Raw genomic sequence first — 16,959 nt, forward strand, 5'->3', positions numbered from 1 at the left:
GCTAAGTCCGAAAGCATAGTGATCAGATATCTTCACTACACGCAGCTCTCTAAAAAGTTTGTCAGTGTGAGAATCATAAGGCACGTTACACACAATTCGTAACATTCTTTTCTGCAATAGAAATAGTTTCTGCAGATTTCGTTTTGTCGTCGACCCCCAAACTAAATGGCAGTAATTGCAATTACTGCCATTTAGTTTGGGGGACGACGACAAAAAGCAATCTGCAATCTGCGGTGGATATACAAACTCTCATGAGAGTTTGAATATCCACCGAATGAATGAAAACGTAAACCGATCCTAAGGAATCCCGGCCAGCAATTATGTTTCAGGGCTGCGTGGCGGCTGGAAAGTCCCATAAATACATCACTGCAAATAGCGACACGTATGCACACCGTTTCTCACCGTGGACAAAGGACCAAATCGGGTCCGAAACGTCGGCGTATTTTTTAATAAACTTAGGGTTAGAGCTTGGTGAGCGTGTTGGCGCAGATACTAATCTAATAATAGCCAAACAAAATGAAGGGTTGATGACAGACGCGCCCCACCCTTTTGTTTAGCTTTTATTATATTAGATTAAGAGTCGAGTTCCCAATGTTTTTCAAACTTATTTGGGCTATCCACAAAACAAGAAAATCTATTTCAAATACAAGTTCGCACGAAAAAAAAATTATGGAATTTCGCACCAACGAAGCCCTTAGTCGCGCAATCCGTTGCTACGGAGTTGTGGTGACTCACAAGCCCGTGTCGACAATCGGCCATTGCCTGTTATTCCTGCTACCCTTTCGTGCAGCTCGCTCGCACCTTTGCATTGTTTTCATTACCATCATAGCCCTGAAATGCAGGCTGTTCGCCCTGGTTGCTGTTAGACCGATGGGCATCTGTTAAAACGCCTTTGATCTTCTGACGTCTGGCTCCTGGTTAGCTCAGTTGGTAGAGCGCTTCATTGGAAATGAAGACGTCTCTGGTTCGAAACCAGGACCAGGCAAATTTTTTAGTCGCGCACCACACATCTAGCTGCGTTTGGATACTGGTGTTTGTCTCTTGTCCCACTTCTTCCCCTTCCCCAGGGATTATTAGAGAATTTTAGAATAGGGGACCCCTAGCGTGGGGGGCCCCAAGAAATAATTGCTCACCACAACACATGCACTGAACGCAAACTCCGTTTTGGGTTTTGGATTGGCGCTCGCCCCTAACGCAAAATTCGAGAAATAGCGCGGGGCCCCTATTTGCGTGGGACAAAGTTGCGTCGGCAAACATGGCGCCGCTTTTTCCGCTTGCTTCGAAGCCAATTCGGTATAGTCGCTGCAGTATTAGCCACGTTCATTGCCAGTGAATGCTGCAACCCGCTTTCTCTTCGCATTTCCTCGTTCAATCACAAGAAATAAGCGGTGGGCTTACCCCATTTTAAGAATCAGCTTCGGATTCTGGCCGTTCCCAAGCTTAAAGAGACGCGGTAACTGTTGACATAGCAACATATCGCTACTCCGAGGCTCCCAGTTCATTTTGTTCGTGGCACGAAGCCTGTTGCTCAAAAACAAGTCTTGCAAGGCTTCAAAGTCACTCTAGCTAAGGTCTAAATAAAGCAGCTGCTCACAGATTATGCTCGCGTTTTACGACTGAGTTTCAGCATAGTAGATGGCCTAAATCTTCGACGACAGACGGTCAACGGGCCACACGAACGCCAAAAACAATCCGAGAATGAGCGCCAAATTAGAATGCTACGGATTGGATTGTATTAGCCGAATGCAGCCGACATTTACACTTATTTTAGATTGTATTTTGTTTCACCCGGCTTTATTTGGTGTTACCTTAACTATTTTTTGTAAACAAAAAGTGCTTGCTAAGTGCACATGTTTAACGTTTTTAATATTTTTATTTTTTTTGAAAATTACCCCCGTTAGCCGCATTGGCGCTGCAAGCGGGAAACGTAAGCGCGCTGTGCCGCGTTGCGAAACCCCTCTTCTATAAGTAGTCGTCGCCAACCTTGTTGCGTTTCGGCCACCCGATTTCTTAGAAAAATCCGAGCGTTGGGACCCCCTATTCTAAAACTCTCTATTGTCGATACATTCCCACGCCTGAATTGTACATACAATATAACATTTTACCAATTACAAGAATGTACGACCGCTGGCATTGAAAAGCATACACACAAGAACAAGAAACGATGTTAATGGTTTTAAATTTACCAGCCAATTCACAAAATATAATTACAACCAATGCAACGCGTCATAGTGAACTTAGGAAAAGGAACACTCGTAGAATATTATACAGGCAACTGCCCAAAATATTATATATAATAGAGAGTTTTGGGGAACCATCTTTTGACATCCGATACGGCACGATGGATCATCCGGTACGAACTGCGCAAGCGCTACCAGAGAAGACTCGCATATGCACAGCTGGTACCTGAGGGCCCATCCTACCATTTCGGATGTGTAAAAACGGTTTCCTAAAACTGTTTAATAAATATCAAACATAACAAACGGCAAAACCTAAGAATCAAAGCAATAAAAAGTTATATCAGATCCCTCAAAAATTATGTTGCGTAACAAAAAAAAAAAGATACTGTGCATGATTGAGGAGAATAGTATTGAGCGTCGCTGTTTATTTCTGATCTGTTTAAAGTGTTTGTATATCTCTTTTTATTCATGCGGTTAAGCTATCAATGTTTATGTCTACATTTTCTTCGTTCAGGGTTAAAAGTAAACTGTATGCAGGTGTTTTGCTGTGTTCTTGCTCACGTTATTTCTGGGTTTTGTTTTTTGGCGCTTGATGTTTAACTGCATGTAGACTTTTTTTTTCACTCCTGCTGTAGAAATGGCAATGTTGGGACCTGCGGCTTCACCAAGCTGCCCTTGCGAGAACTAGATTTTGATGCGCATCTAGTGTCATATAATCAGTATTTGATGCAAATAAACAAATAACATAAAATGAAATTATATTACTTATGACAACTCAAACTTTGATAGTGAAATATACTGGCAGAATATTCGCAATAAGAAGTTTTTAATGGTCATCGCGCATCTAGAACTTTAAGGAAGACGAAAAAAATTTAGGGTAACAAGATTACGCATGTTTCCTGAAAGAATCACCTCTTTTATTTATGATAGAGGAAAACAGTTGGTTTTATTATTGGCTGAAATCTCGGAAAAGATTGGCAAGAAGCGTCGCATTTTATCTGATTCTAGGAATAATGGTACGCCAATACCACTCTTCTTTTTCGTTCATAATTTCACACGTATAAATGTGTTTGACCTTATCAATCGTTTTCGCGATAGAAAGAACTGCTTAATTGGTGTAGTTATGAATTTCTAGGAACCGTATACCGTGTTCGGTTTCGTATCTACAGTCTTTCAAGAGAATTAGTTATTCTCTTAGGATAATTCGTTCAATTTAAATAATTCATTTCAACACGGTTTGAACCTTTCTGTGTAAGAAACTGCAACTGACAGCTTGAGAATGTGCAGGGTCCGCAATGTGTGATTCCGAAAAACAAGTCGTCTGCATGAACGTTGCTTGAGCGCAGCTGTCTATGGCGAATAGACATTAGTGGCTGGAGATGCTGAAATCTACAAAGCGTGTCTTTTAAAAAAATAAGATTTAAAAAATATGTGGTAAAATGGAACTGAGTGTTTTATACGGGCCGATAATTAAACAACACACTCGGTCCTATATCAACTGTCAAAATATTTGTTGAGCACTTTATTTCTTAAAAGAAAAAAGGGCCAACAAATATCACTCGTTTTTATATAATTATCTGCCTCATTATGCGATATGTTGGAGCTCCGCATTGTTATTAAAAAGTTGGTGTATAAGGTACGGCGCCACGGAAGATTAAAGCCCCCCCCCCCCCCCTCTGTGCATTAATTAAGTCTTGTTAACGTAGCAGCTTGGGCGAGTTGGTTGCACATGATTAGACACACCACAGCGCACTATAAAAAACAACACTCACACCTTACACACGAAAAATAAAGCAAAACTCAAACAAACCGCGCTGACTGACAACTCTTTTTATATGACTTTGTCTTCTTCAACCTCTAGCACCACCGAATTTCCCAAATCACGCGCACCGATCTCCTAGATGCCTAAAAATGTTTTGTCTTTTTCTGTCAGGTGTAAAGATGGTGTACTTATACAGTTGTTACAGTTCCTGGCGATATGTTCTGCTTCGATTATTTCACGAGTTAATTGGTTTCTGTTCCTACCTAAAATTGTACAGGATGGCAGGTGAACGTCGCACCCACAATCCCGGCAGTGTATGCCTAGATGCCCTGAGTTGGCTCTGGAGCTGTTGTTGTTGTGTTCCCGGAGCCTATCATTAAGGCATCGTCCGGTCTGACCTATGTACACTTTCCCGCACGAAAGGGGAAATGAGTACACCACTTCATCGGCACACTCAACGAACCTGTTCTGATGGTTTTTGGTGCAGCATACTGTTCGGTGGAAATCAGGTGAGTTGACTTGTTTACACAAGTTGCCAAGCTTATTGGGAGCAGTAAAGACGACATTGATGTTGAACTTGTTGGCGATTTTCTTGATGCCATGGGAGAACCTGTGGAAGTATGGAAGCACGACAGGTCTCGTAGATCTTTCTCTGGCTCTTGGTGTTATATATGATCTCGTATTTTTTGTTTTCAAGATGCTCTCAGCAATCGATGTTAATAATGACGTGGGATATCCGGCGGATGTTAATCTGGAAATTTGGGCGTCGAAGCTTGTTGAAATAGAATGCTCGCAAGATTTTTGAAGAGAGTTACTTAGACATAATTTGACTATTCCTCTTTTTACTAGCTTAGAATGTGCCGAATTGTACGGAAGAATTGGTTTTTTACGCCTAGGCTCATACTTCCAGCATATATGAGTGTGTTGTAAATTGAGCCTGAGATCGAGGAATCGGATTGATCTTTCTTCCGGAAGCTCATAAGTAATTTCCAGTGGTTTTAGGCAGTTTTTAAAAGTTGATAGAACACCGGCAATAGTGGTTGGAACATTACTGTCCTCGGCGTCAAGAATGATCAAGTAATCATCGACGTACCGAAATACTCTAGCAACTCTGGTGGAGTCAAGCCAATTGTTCAAGAGTCTGTCTTGGTGGGCGAGATAGAGATCACTTAGCACTGGGGCAATGCACGACCCAATGCAAACACCTTTCTTATATAGATACGTTTTTTCTTTCCAGGTAATAAAGGTCGAGTGTAGATCAACCGAGAGTAGATGTACAAAATGGTCTTGTGTGAACTTGTGTAAACAAGTCAACTCACCTGATTTCCACCGAACAGTATGCTGCACCAAAAACCATCAGAACAGGTTCGTTGGGTGTGCCGATGAAGTGGTGTACACATTTCCCCTTTCGTGCGGGAAAGTGTGCATAGGTCAGACCGGACGATGCCTTAATGATAGGCTCCGGGAACACAACAACAACAGCTCCAGAGCCAACTCAGGGCATCTAGGCATACACTGCCGGGATTGTGGGTGCGACGTTCACCTGCCATCCTGTACAACTTTAGGTAGGAACAGAAACCAATTAACTCGAGAAATAATCGAAGCAGAACATATCGCCAGGAACTATAACAACTGTATAAGTACACCATCTTTACACCTGACAGAAAAAGAGAAAACATTTTTAGGCATCTAGGAGATCGGTGCGCGTGATTTGGGAAATTCGGTGGTGCTAGAGGTTGAAGAAGACAAAGTTATATAAAAAGAGTTGTCAGTCAGCGCGGTTTGTTTGAATTTTGCTTTATTTTTCGTGTGTAAGGTGTGAGTGTTTTTTTTATAGTGCGCTGTGGTGTGTGTAATTAATTAAGTCGTTTTATTGCCGAACATGGTCAAAATGAATTACGAAGGTTATGAATTGCATCAAATCTTTTCGCTATCGCTGCATGCATAAAAGATGTTCGAAACCACTTTGAGATTCACATCTTGTGGATCCGATAGACTCCCCGTCTCGCACAAAGTGGTTACCGTAGACTAAAACCTGAGACACAGGAAGAAGGCAAAAGGAGGACACGAAAAGAGGACGACACAAAGAAGTCTCGAACACAGCTGAAGGTTTCTTAGGAAACCACACCGTTTTATATGGGTACACCACAGTCAACGCCACCAACCTTCACACCAAGTCACACCCCCAGATTGTCAACGTACATTGTTTTATTGGTGGTGTGTTACAAGGGCGCCATTTCAGATAATCAAGCAAAACCAACGGGAAGTGGTAGTACAGCGGCGTGCACGTTGAAACTGAAAATAAAAAAATTGAGATAAAAAAAAAACAACGTAATTGCAGCAAGTGCGTCAAAGCCTTCTAGTCGTAGGTTAGGGAACTACTGAGATGAAAAGGTCTACTTCACAAAACATTCAGCGCACACGCAACCTGTGAGCTAGAGACAAGAAAGAAAAAGGAAACAAATTTTCTTCTTCTGTTTAACGAGTTACTTGCTCGCTGATACGTTGTTCTTTTGTCGTCGCTTTATCTTACGTGTTAAATCCTTATTTTGCTCACAACTTTTTTGCCGTAAAGGGGTGCTATTCAACGGAGTTTTTTGTTTTGATGAAAGTTTTTCGGTCGAGTGAGCGACAAAAAACTAAACCAACATTATTATAGTTCACGTAAAACGGGCAGCGCTCCCCGCAGTGCCGACAGGAATGTCAGGATTGAGCTCTACATAGCAATTTATAGCAGGCAATGGACACGACTGTAAAAACAAGGGAAAGGCCATGCGTGCAACCGCGCTGCGTTCCTTCTCACTGGATTTTTTTTTTAGTGTTACGTGATAGTTGCCGGTGGAAAAAAAGCAGTATAAAAGACCTCGTGAGCAGATTCTTGAGATTCTTCCAAAAGGTCTCTCAAAACGTCGGCGACTCCCCTACTTTAAGAGCTGTCCGCACAAAACAGGCTCTCTGCTGTGCGCATTATTAGCTGCACGGAAGCGGAGTTGTTTCCTTTGCTTCCATTTTTTTTTGTACTTTTTGCGTGTTTTTGCGGGTAAATGTGATCTTTTCATAGCGCCCTTGAACAAAGCCTTGGAGTGGGCTCATGACGCAAGGCAGAATGTAGCCACTCACACACTATGCTGGTTGTCATAAGGCCTACTCAGATGTTGTAAGTACCAATCTGCCTAAAACACAGTGTTGGAACTAACGGCCTTCAAGTAATGACGTAACTGCTAGCGCGTCAGTTTTTTGACTAACATTCCAACGTACTCATTAGAATCTCAAATGTACTAATTGTCGATATTTGTTTAATATGCCTATTGCTTTTGAAATATAAACCCTCATTTCTTTTATGTGTACAGTCCAAGTGATTTTTTTGTGATAAGTCAGAGGTGAGAATCAATGAGATGGATGAGGTAGGGTCGTCAGCGTATCTAAGCGTCAAACCTCTTGTCTACACTTTTTAAGTTATGTGAAACTCAATGAATGTACGGCACTATGGCTGGCCGGCTTCTGAAAATTGTGTTTCGCTCTTGTATTCTCTCATTCATTAACATAATATTTTGCCACATCCGTCAAGGTAGTCACGGGATACTATCTCTCCGGCTGCCTGTCGGCATGACTTAATTAACGTCACCCTTAGACAATTGGTCACAATTCCTCTCCTGCTGACTTTAGAATGTGCCGAGTCGAATCAGAGTATCATTTTTTTTTAAATCTAGGTGAATACATGTAGCACAGATAGCTGTCATGAAAGATCATTCCCAGGCCTAAAGGTTGGAAGACGCTGACCATGGGAACTTCATGTGTGAAGTCCATGAGAATGGTTCATGAAGGTGGCGTAAATGTCTTGAAGTACTTTGGTGCTGCTCTCTTCCGGAGAATGAGTGAGAAGGACGAGATAGTTTTCAAAGTACTTAAAAATATCTGTGACTTTGCCGTTGGGAAGGTTTTCGGCAATAACCCGGTTAAAATTAGATAGGAAGATGTCACATAACACGGTGGCAACGTATGACACTATACTAATTTCCTTCTTTTGAACGCAATTTTCGCCATTAAATATGACTACAGTGGATGATAAGTAGATCCTCAAGAGGTCTAGAAGTGATTTTATCGGAAGACTACAATTATGTTGAAAATATATTTCTTGATTTGCTTCAATACATTCATTTACTGCTTGAAACAGTTGAGCGTGTGTAATGGAATAAAATAAATCTTCAACGTTGAGAGGAAACCCAAATTGTACTGTTGGGGCACTGGATTTTGGATACTTAATTAATGCATCAGAGTTGGTTACCAGGAGCGGATCATCAAGTTGGAGAGTGGAGAGTTGACGAAGAAGAAAACGTGAAACAGCGTGTTGCCAAGAACTATTTTCTGTGACGATTCTGCGAAAAAAATACTGTTCCATGTGGGTTTTGGCACTAAAGTTTATCTTGAATTGTTATCTACAGTAAACGTTAGTTGCGGTTCAGCGCTTTTCAGTGTCTGTGTCTTCTACCTGTACTCCTCTCTTGCGCTACCTATATTTGTGTAATGTATACCAAACAAGGCCGTCCTATAATTTTAGGATGCACTCATTTGGTAGCTAGTCGGGTGTTCCCAGGCCGCACTGCTGATGTCTCCCGTATAGGGGACGAAACGTCTGATAAATGTTGGTATTGTTATGCAAGTCGGAGGTATTTGTTTTTAATCATGAATCCCGGCTTTTGGAACATTTTTCAAGAAATGATGGTTTATGTCGGGTCCTCAATGTGTCTTTGCTCCAGACTAGTTTTGTGTTTGGCTTGACATGCCTCACGTCGTAGCAGTATTTATACTGAGGGTTAAAAAGTTCACTGGTGACGTTTTCACTAAAGGGCAAGTAATCACGGATCCAGTGCTTGCTCACAACTCTAAAGTTTTTTTACCATTTCAAAGGGCTCCTGACCTCCCACACTGTGCCAGTCATGCGAAGTGAGCAGGGGCTCCTTAAAGGGCCAGTAGTTCCAAACGTATGATGTATCATTCCATACCTTCAAGTGGCCAGATTAGCTCTAGAAATAAGGAATACTACAACGACAATTTGGTGCTAATGCTTTGACTTATAGGTGTTCAAAAAAGCAGTATCACATCAGACACACCAATATCTTGTTAAAAACGACACGAAAAGGAATATTAATACAAATTAAGCGATTAGCTAAGAGCACCTCGTGAATATCGCAAAAACCACGTTTGTGATGCCCGTCTAGGATCCTTGACAGGTAGTGATAATAACTGTCTCGCCCAGAATAATACATGCTTTGAACCTGACATCAACCCGACAGCTCTTCGGCCAGCACAAGAGAGGAGGGGGAAGGAGAAAACCCACACTCAATGGGACTCTCTTGTGTGTGATAATCTCCCTCTATAGGATTATAGAAAATTAACTCGCCACTCAAAGTTCCCACAAAAGCAGCTTTGCGTTTTGTTGCGGTGGCCCGATCCCTGGCATGCTTCGAACACTTCGGTGGCTGGAACGGCTAGGGTATCCTGACGATGTAAGCCTCGCCACAGCTTTGCTCATCCCGAGACAAAGTACGTCACAATTACGCCGGATGTTTAAGTGCTCTCCGCTGGCTGCTCTCCGAAAGCTTGCCAGAGTGGACCGTTAATAGCAAAAAATACAGCCATCAGGCTCAAAATACAAACGTACGAGAATTATTTATAAAAGTAAACATTTGACAGAAGTCTGTCTGGTTGGGGAAATGATTATTAATCATTTCCCCAACCTGAAGAAGAAGCCGAACCGGCTTCGAAACGTTGGGCCCCTGATTTAGGGATTGGTTGGTCGTCGTATTTTAATAGAGAATTATTTATGGATATTTTGGATCATTTTCAGATTATTTCTAAACACGACGGGTATATTTCAAATTTTGATGAGTCTCCCTTCAAATCATCATGCTGGTCCCATCCCAGTGACGTCGCAGCAGTTTTAATCCCTGAGTACTGTCCATTCCTCCTACACAAATAGCGCAATTCTTTGGGCAAAAATTTGGTTTTTGTCTTCAATTAATGGTCGTAAAACATTGAAAAAAAACTAGGCATAACGAAACTTGATTTTCTTCGGCTAGAGGTTGCGTATACTGGGCCTAATTATTTCTAAGCAAATGTCACGGTTATATGCTTCATATGAGGATGGTTGGATGTCACCCGGCCTTTTTAGGCCACAACTCACCAGAATATGCGAATATTCAGCTTCAGTTCTGGTTGTTCAAATTTATCTTGATAACTTTTGGGCCTAAATGGCCATAAAAATGCCAAAATTATGTTTCACTGCTGGTGCTTTGGTTGATGGGCGGTAACTTTGACTAATGTATAGTACTTCAGCAATAATGTAGTGCGCCATTAAAAGAATGAAAAGAAGCCAAAGGAAAGTACCTTGGCAGAACACAAAGCCTTCAAGAAAATCCTCATTTTTTCTTGTTAACCTAGAATTGCCATATTTGAGTCAAGTTAGGCGTTTTTCTGGCAATCTGCCTGAGGGGTTGTTGGTCCGGCGTCCTATCTATATTTCGATGACTTTTCGGAATCCTTTTTGAGTCGGAGCTTTTACTAAAAATAACCAGTTGTTGAGGACGCCCTGTACACTCGACGTCTCGAGGTCGCCTAGCTTTGAACAGTGAAAAAGTAGTGCTCAATCAGAGTGTTTTCTTTTACTTTGGAAGAAATTGCCATTTCCGTTCGAAAACGCTCAATTTTAGGTCAAGCACCTTTGACTTACTTTTTTTTTCATTACTTATTGATCTGAAATTCGAGGTTGTTACATAGTAAAAAAAAGAAAAAGGGAGCACAAGGGTTGCGCTTTTTCAGAAACGATCACCCGCGAAAATAAAGGCCACTTGAGCTATGTCAAGGACTCGCAGTTACTGAAGAAAAAATAACAAAAACGATCATTGTGTAAGACAGAAGTTTTGCGGGCGAAAGGTATTATTAGGAAAATTCTGCTAAATGGTGTTAACAGGCAGGAACGTTTGATCGGCGTAGCGTAAAATTAGAAACCCCGCTTTTTGACCATGCACCGGTGTTAGCTGTTGCATTTTGCTAACGTCACTGCGCAATTTCGCCGGAGACGGCACATCCCATTGTCCACACTTATCCATCCTCAAAACCCGATGGTCGCCTTTGCCAAATGGCGCGCCTTAGCGTGATTACTCATTACTGGCGCTGTTACAAGGGTGGTAGTTGTTTGATTAACCTGAAACTACAGAGACCCTAGGTCTGACTCGGCAGCAGCGACATACCGGTCGGGTACACAGGAGAAAAAAGAGCCCGGTTTTTAGCGCAGAAAACACAGTGCTAGCGGTTGCGACCAGGGCAAAGGTTTAGGATATAAACCGTTAAAGGTTTTAAAAAGTATAAACGAATTTTATAACCGATAAGAAAATTGGGCTCGTCCCCCGGTAGTAGACACTATTTTCCCCCATGCATTCGTGTGCTCCGTTGTGCGCTAAGTTACCGAAAACATCCAAAAATCGGTTCATACTTTTGAAATACAATGATAGGCATTGAAACGTTGGCACCTGGTCCCAACCGCTGGTAAAAACCCGATGCTAAAGAGGATAACGCCAAGTAAGGGTGTCTTCACACATATAGCTTGCGCCGAAATGCACGAGTTGTAACACTAGCGTACCCCTGAGCTTCCCACGCATTCAAAGTCTTTCTAAAATCGACTGATTAAGTCGTTTTCGATGATATTCATCAAGTCTTGAATTGGAATCTTATTCTTATGCCCGCTCATTAAAGATATAATTAAAAAAAATGTTAACGGGTCAACATGAAAGCAAACCCTTGATTATATGCCTCCCTGGCCGTATAACTCAGCAGTACATGCTTGCATACGTGTTACTTTCACTTCTTTTATTGCGCGGGCCCTGAAGCACAAAAAACGCTTTGTCTTTTGTTATTTTCTAGTGTTTGAACGCTTGCTGAATTAGCAGAATGCAACGCGTCCTTATCTTGAATCTCAAGCACTTCAAATAAATATTAGTGTTATGTACCTACTTTATGACCGGCATGAGGGGGATTAAAAATATAACAAAATTCTTTAAAAATTGTAAACATTTACGCAGCCCGAAAGGTGAAACACTGCGACCGATAAAATGTGACTTCGAAGCCGCTACGGTGAGATTTATGTATTTCTCTCAGAATTCTGCCAATCCCTGCAGGCGATCTTAGAGGGCATTGGTGTTCAAGAGAAACATACATATACCATTTGAGTTAACATAAAGTACAAATAAAAAAAAAGTCGCGGGTCTTTCTTGAAAAAAATAACATATCAAATCATAGATTGATAAAAAAAGTTAGTTTTCAGTGGCCCCAGTCATTAAGTCAACATTTGTATCTTTAGAAATACTGCCCATCTTGTCTTCCAAATTCTTATAGGTGATGGAGAAAGTGAGTGCATGAAACCATTTTTATTAAACGAATACCCAACAAGTGTACGGCTGTGCTTGTTTCTAGGGGCTCTTACTTCTGAACGCTTTGGATACTTCAGTTTATCAATTATATATGAGTTGTTTAAAAGAACAAACACATATTTCGATCGACCAAGTTTTTCTCGATCAGCAATCAACCGTAGTCCGGTTTTTATTAGGAGGCCTGTGGGCGAGTCATAAAGGCCTTATTTGTGATAAATAAATCTTGCAGTTTCTTTTCGAAACACTTTCAAAGATACCTTCATCTTCGTTTTTTGTGTATGAGCAAACCATGTTATTTTTGCATATTCTAGTAAAAGGCGCAAAAGGAAAATGAGTGCTCAATGCCTGGTATCACGAGTTGAATAGTTTAACGTCTTCTTTAATGTAATTTCACAGTGGGTTTTTGTTACATTTTTAACGTGTGCTTTGCAGTTCAAATTTTATATTATCATGACGCCAAGGTACTTATATGTAGAGCGTCGGCGCAAATTCACACAGTTAAAACTGTAAGGAAACTCAAGAGTATGTTTTTCCTTCGTCATGGATATAGATGCGGTTTTGTATAAATTTAACGTGATTGGCGAAGTGTCACACCAGTGGGCCACTTCTTTAAAGAATCATTTAGTAAAAGTTAATTATGTTGGCCTTTAATCTCGGGATAAATAACGTAATCATCACCAAACAGTTTGATATTCACTTCGATGATATCCGCGATATATTTTTTAAACAGGAGGAATAAAAGGGGTGCCAGAACAGAGACCTGCGGGACACCAGAAAGTACTTCAGCTGCTCATGAGGTGTGACCACGGTAATAAACACAATGAAGGCGATTTTATAAAAAAAAATTTCGATCCTGGGTACTATCTGACCCTCTCCTATATGAATGTCAGTTTCTTTAGGAGTTCGGTATAAAAAACGCTGTGAAACATTTTTTGAGAATTATAAAGAGAGTACAAATATCTAACTTTTGTAATTCATACCCGATGCGAAATCATAAAGAGCTTCAGCTAGCTGCGAAGCTGTTGATAATCCGCGCTTAACACCATGGTGATGTGTGCATAAAATATTGTTTTTCTCACTAAAGTATATGATAAATTTAAGAAGGATGTGTTCATGGAGTTTGCAGCTTACACATATTAGCGATAACGGCCTATAATTTGAGGGTAGTGACTGTTCGCCAGATTTGTAGATCAGGACAACTTTGGCGATCTTCCATTCAGTTGGCACATAAGATTGGCTGAGACATTTGTTGAGAATTAAGACTAAATGCTTACTAAACCACTCGGCTTACCGTTTTAGGTACGTACTTGAAATTTGGCCGGGGCCGCTACCTAGCTTCTTTACCGTCTAATTATAAGTAATGCAAGTACACCTAACTCATTTGTTAGTAAACTTCACAACACTTTCATTTTGTCATGAATAATATGAAAGGTTGTTGTTCTGCCAAGGTCAGTCGAAAAAACGGTATTAAAGTAGGTGCTAAATTTATATGACATCCTTTGTTTCTCTATTTTTTATACTTATATTAATCCAATCAACTCGCTTGGATTAATATAGTTCTAAAATTTGGTAAGTGATGCTTTCATAAAGTCGTTAAGAGTCACGTCGGAGCTTTTTCTTTTCGCTTCTTTAATTTTCATTTGTAGGACTTCCAATTTTTCGGAAAACCTTGTTTTGCAATCTGTAGTTCTGCACTCTGTAATCGAGCACTTTTAATATGACTTTCTCAGCCATTTGATTCTCTGCTTTAGTTGTATTATTTCACGTCTTATTCATGGGTTGTGCTTTCTTATCACTTTACGTTTTTTGGGGACAAACTGGGTAATGCAATGACTTACAACAGATTTAAACTTGTACAATATATCATCTTTGCCAAAAGCGGTGCAATTATAGACCCCGCGAAAACTCCAGGAGTCATGAGCAAGGTACATTTTGTACACATGCGTCATCAGCATTACTGAAATTATGCACACAAGTGATACAGCCGTGAGAAGGCATAGATATAAGTAAAGTTAGTGTTGCAACGAGTGTTTTATGGCCACAGATGCCCTCCAGTACTTCTACATTTTTTTTTTCTTTTAGGGAACAATATCAATAAGAAATATTAAATCTAGCAGCCTCGAAGAAGACATTGGCACCCATTTTGGCTCCCCAATGAGTTGTGTAAAGTTAAATGTGAATAAAATATCCATTAGAACATCCGAAGTGGTACCTACGTCAGGTTGCAGCAAATCCCAGTTTATCATCGGAACATCAAGATCCTTCATTATAATAATTTTTGTTAACATCTTGGCGCATATAGTCATACAAGTTGTGTGGATACTTAACATCGGAGGTAGGAGGCCGGTAAACCACAGCCTAATAAAAGAATAGTTTTCGAACGACCCGTTATACCAAAAAGATTCAACATATTTTACACCAGTGAAATATACATGGGGGTGCCTCGTTTTAAAGGAGTGCTTCAACGCCACCCCTTGATGATCTGTCTTTTCTTAGGATAACTTAATTTGGAGGAACAATTTTACTGTCAAGTATAACAGGATATATCCACGTTTCAACCAAATGATGAGGTAGCAAATAAAATTTTCGAAAGAAACTACACTTCGTTTCAGCTTCGGTCCGAGCACGGCCGATGTTATGAGCAGAAGGGCCAATCAAACAGCGCAAAAAGCGTAGCGTCATGACGTGCTGTCTGCAGTTGATAGGAGCAGCCGGTATTCGCCGTGTCTCTGTGCGCGCTCCTCCAACGGCTAGTCCTATTAAGAGGAGAGAGCACGCCATGACGCTGCGCTTTTTGAGCTCTTTGATTGGCCCTTCAGCTCATAATATTAGCCGCGCTCGGACCGAAGCTGAAACGAAGTATGAATGAAAAGTACCACTGGGGGGGGGGGGGGGGGGGGGGGGATCGCTAAAATTCACAGGCTCTGCCGAAGGGGGGTAAACCCTCCTGTTATTTTTATTTTTTATTAACGGTACCTCACAGGCCCAATTAAGGGTATTACATGAAGGGGGTGGGATTATATTGAGTGCAATGATCAATTAGAAGAAAATAATAAAAACAAAGACAATAAAATATGTAAAAGCACACACACACACACCGAAAAAAAAACATTGGATCACAAGGAGAGAAAAGTCAATGCAAAGCGAAAACATGTAGATAAAATAGAATGGATCTGCAGGTGAAAATAAATTGCTAGCATGCGCGACAAGAACCCAAAAAGTGATGATTCAAAATAAATGTTTAGAAACTATTACAATGAAAATAAAAGAAGATGCACTTTGGCGCGAAAATTAGAGTAAAAAAAATAACAGAACGACAAAACTGCAAAAGGCAGGCTGTAGTGGGTGCTTATGGCGGAAAAAAATGGATGGAAAGGGCATTACGAAGCATTTGTTTTATCATATATGTTGACAATGTTTTTTTGAAAAACCGTTCCAGTTCTTGTTTGCGTTAGGAAGTGCTGAGTTATTAATTGCGGCTGTGGAATCAAAGATGCTGTAGGGACTGGACGCACCGTCAAGCGAGTCCAGTCTCGGCACAGGAAAAGAGAAAAAGACGCGCGCGCTAGCTATACGCTCACGCGCTCACGCGCTCACGAAGAGCAGTTCCTGACGAGACACCACTGAAATAGAACGTTGTTTTGGAAGGAGGAGGAGGAAACTTTATTATTCTTCCGGGATCAGGTATTGGGGGTGGCGGAGGCCCAGAGGGCCGCCGCGATCGCCAGGGCCCGGGAGGTGGTCAGGACTTGGGCTGACTCCTCCGGGTCGCGCAACATCTGCTCCCAGAGGTGAGGGGAGGGAAGAGGGGGGTATGGGTCTGCGGGGCATTCGCAAAGGGAATGGTAAGGAGTGTCGAATGCCCCGCAGGCAGGACAGGCGGGGCTGGTAAAGAGGTGTGGGTGAGTGTGTATTAGTTGTGTTCGGTGGGGGAAAGTGTGTGTTTGTAAGAGGCGCAGCATGTGTGCTACTTCTTGGGAGAGGTGGGGGTGCGGAGGTGGGTATTGGCGGCGGAGGAGGCGGTAGTGTAGGGTAATATCCCTGTATTGCAGGAGGGAGGTAGGCTTGCCTGCAGGGACATCGCGTGTAGGCGCATCTGAAATGGCGGCTCGGTCGATAAGTTCGCGAGCACGATCGTGCACCATCTCATTAGCGCCTACGCCTGTGTGGGCTGGTGTCCACAGCAGGGTCACGGTGTCGGATGGAGGGTTGTTGGTGAGAATTTGGAAGGCCATGGGGGAGATATTGCCGCGAATAAAATTGCGGATGGCCTGCTGAGAATCAGATAGGACGAATTGGGGGGTGGGGCTCTGGGCGAGCGCAAGGGCAATGGCCGCTTCCTCCGCCGTGGTTGTGTTTGTAGTGAGGATGGTGGCCGCCGTGACGTTTGGTGGTGGATGTTGGCCGAGAACAGCTACACAGTGTGCAGGTTTGTGAGGGTAGGGTGTGGCATCAGTGTATAGTGTGCATGGTGATGGTGGGTATAGTTTGGCGTGGATGTTGGCTCGTGCTAGTCGCCGGGCTTTATGGAAAGTTGGGTGCATGTGGCGAGGGATTGGGTGGACTCGAATGCGGTTACGTATGTGCGGTG

At 42.0% G+C, this 16,959-nt stretch overlaps 1 protein-coding gene across 1 annotated transcript; it reads right to left on the minus strand.

Annotated features, from left to right (window-relative positions):
* Positions 1-16,180: 16,180 nt before the first annotated feature.
* Positions 16,181-16,955, minus strand: LOC8034864 (the record flags this gene model as incomplete). The annotated part of the gene is made up of 1 exon (XM_040214234.3): positions 16,181-16,955. A coding segment is annotated over exon 1 (732 nt), but the record flags the coding sequence as incomplete, so codon positions are not given.
* Positions 16,956-16,959: the final 4 nt, after the last annotated feature.

The sequence above is a fragment of the Ixodes scapularis genome, unplaced genomic scaffold (assembly GCF_016920785.2).
Source record: "Ixodes scapularis isolate PalLabHiFi unplaced genomic scaffold, ASM1692078v2 PGA_scaffold10__122_contigs__length_95168666, whole genome shotgun sequence".
Taxonomy (NCBI): domain Eukaryota; kingdom Metazoa; phylum Arthropoda; class Arachnida; order Ixodida; family Ixodidae; genus Ixodes; species Ixodes scapularis.